This window comes from Cebus imitator, unplaced genomic scaffold, assembly GCF_001604975.1.
Source record: "Cebus imitator isolate Cc_AM_T3 unplaced genomic scaffold, Cebus_imitator-1.0 Scaffold222, whole genome shotgun sequence".
NCBI lineage: Eukaryota > Metazoa > Chordata > Mammalia > Primates > Cebidae > Cebus > Cebus imitator.
The window spans coordinates 44418-45451 of NW_016107537.1; the positions used below are offsets into that span (position 1 = coordinate 44418).

The 1034-nt window shown below is 48.1% G+C and overlaps 1 gene segment (V, D, J or C); it reads right to left on the reverse strand.

Annotated features, from left to right (window-relative positions):
- Nucleotides 1–228: 228 nt before the first annotated feature.
- On the reverse strand, nucleotides 229–758 carry LOC108318619. The segment is given in 2 exon segments: nucleotides 229–561; nucleotides 683–758. Coding segments are annotated over 2 exon segments (378 nt in total).
- Nucleotides 759–1034: the final 276 nt, after the last annotated feature.

Here is a 1034-nt window from a genome sequence, read left to right on the forward strand (position 1 = left end):
ATAAACTACACTTTTCAAGTGTAATGACCTCTGTCTTTATTACATCAGGAGAGACATTTCTATGTCTGTGCTGTTGCGGCTGAGAAAGAGAAAAGAATTAGGGTGCAGAGGTGACTTCATGTCCCCTCTACCAACACCATCAGAGTGTGGCTGCATCTGAAGAACACTCTCAGTTGATGGAGGCATCAGGAGGAGCAGCTGAGGCAGCTCAGCCTCACACATCTGCTTCCCTGGGGGTTTATGTTCGGGTTTGTAACACTGTGGGAGGGGAACTGCTATATTGTTGACAGTAATAAGTTGCAAAGTCTTCAGGCTGCAGGCTGCTGATGGTGAGAGTAAAATCTGTCCCAGATCCACTGCCGCTGAACCTTGATGGGACCCCACTTTGCAAACTGGATACATAATAGATCAGGGGCTTAGGGGCTTTCCCTGGTTTCTGCTGATACCAGGCTAACCAGCTGCTAATACCCTGACTTGCCCGGCAAGTGATGGTGACTTTGTCTCCTACAGAGGCAGACAGGGAAGATGGGGACTGGGTCATCTGGATGTCACATCTGGCACCTGAGATTGGAAACATAGAAACAAATGTCCACACAATCATATTGTAGGAGAACTTCCCTAAATAACCAGGCAGTATTGACCACACTCGGCTGAGTAAATTCCTAGTGTTCTCCTTCCTTACCTGGGAGCCAGAGCAGCAAAAGCCCCAGAAGCTGAGCGGGGATATTCATGTCCATCCTGTGTCCTGACTAGGTCTCACTCCTGCACAAAGAGTGGCCAGCCTATTAATAAGTATTCAGGGCAAGAGGAAGTGCTCTGGGGACATGCAAATGAGCAGGGGATGGGGAAGGCTGGGCACAGCTGCAGGACTGGCTCATCTCAGCTACTCAGCACTGACTGGGTGTCCCCAGTGTCCCAGGTAAGACCAGGGTAGCACAAATTTGTCTGGAGAGAATGTGTTTCTACTGGGGACCATTTGTTATGAGAAATATTTTTTAGACATTTTTTTGACAATTTGAAATATACCTCAGGAA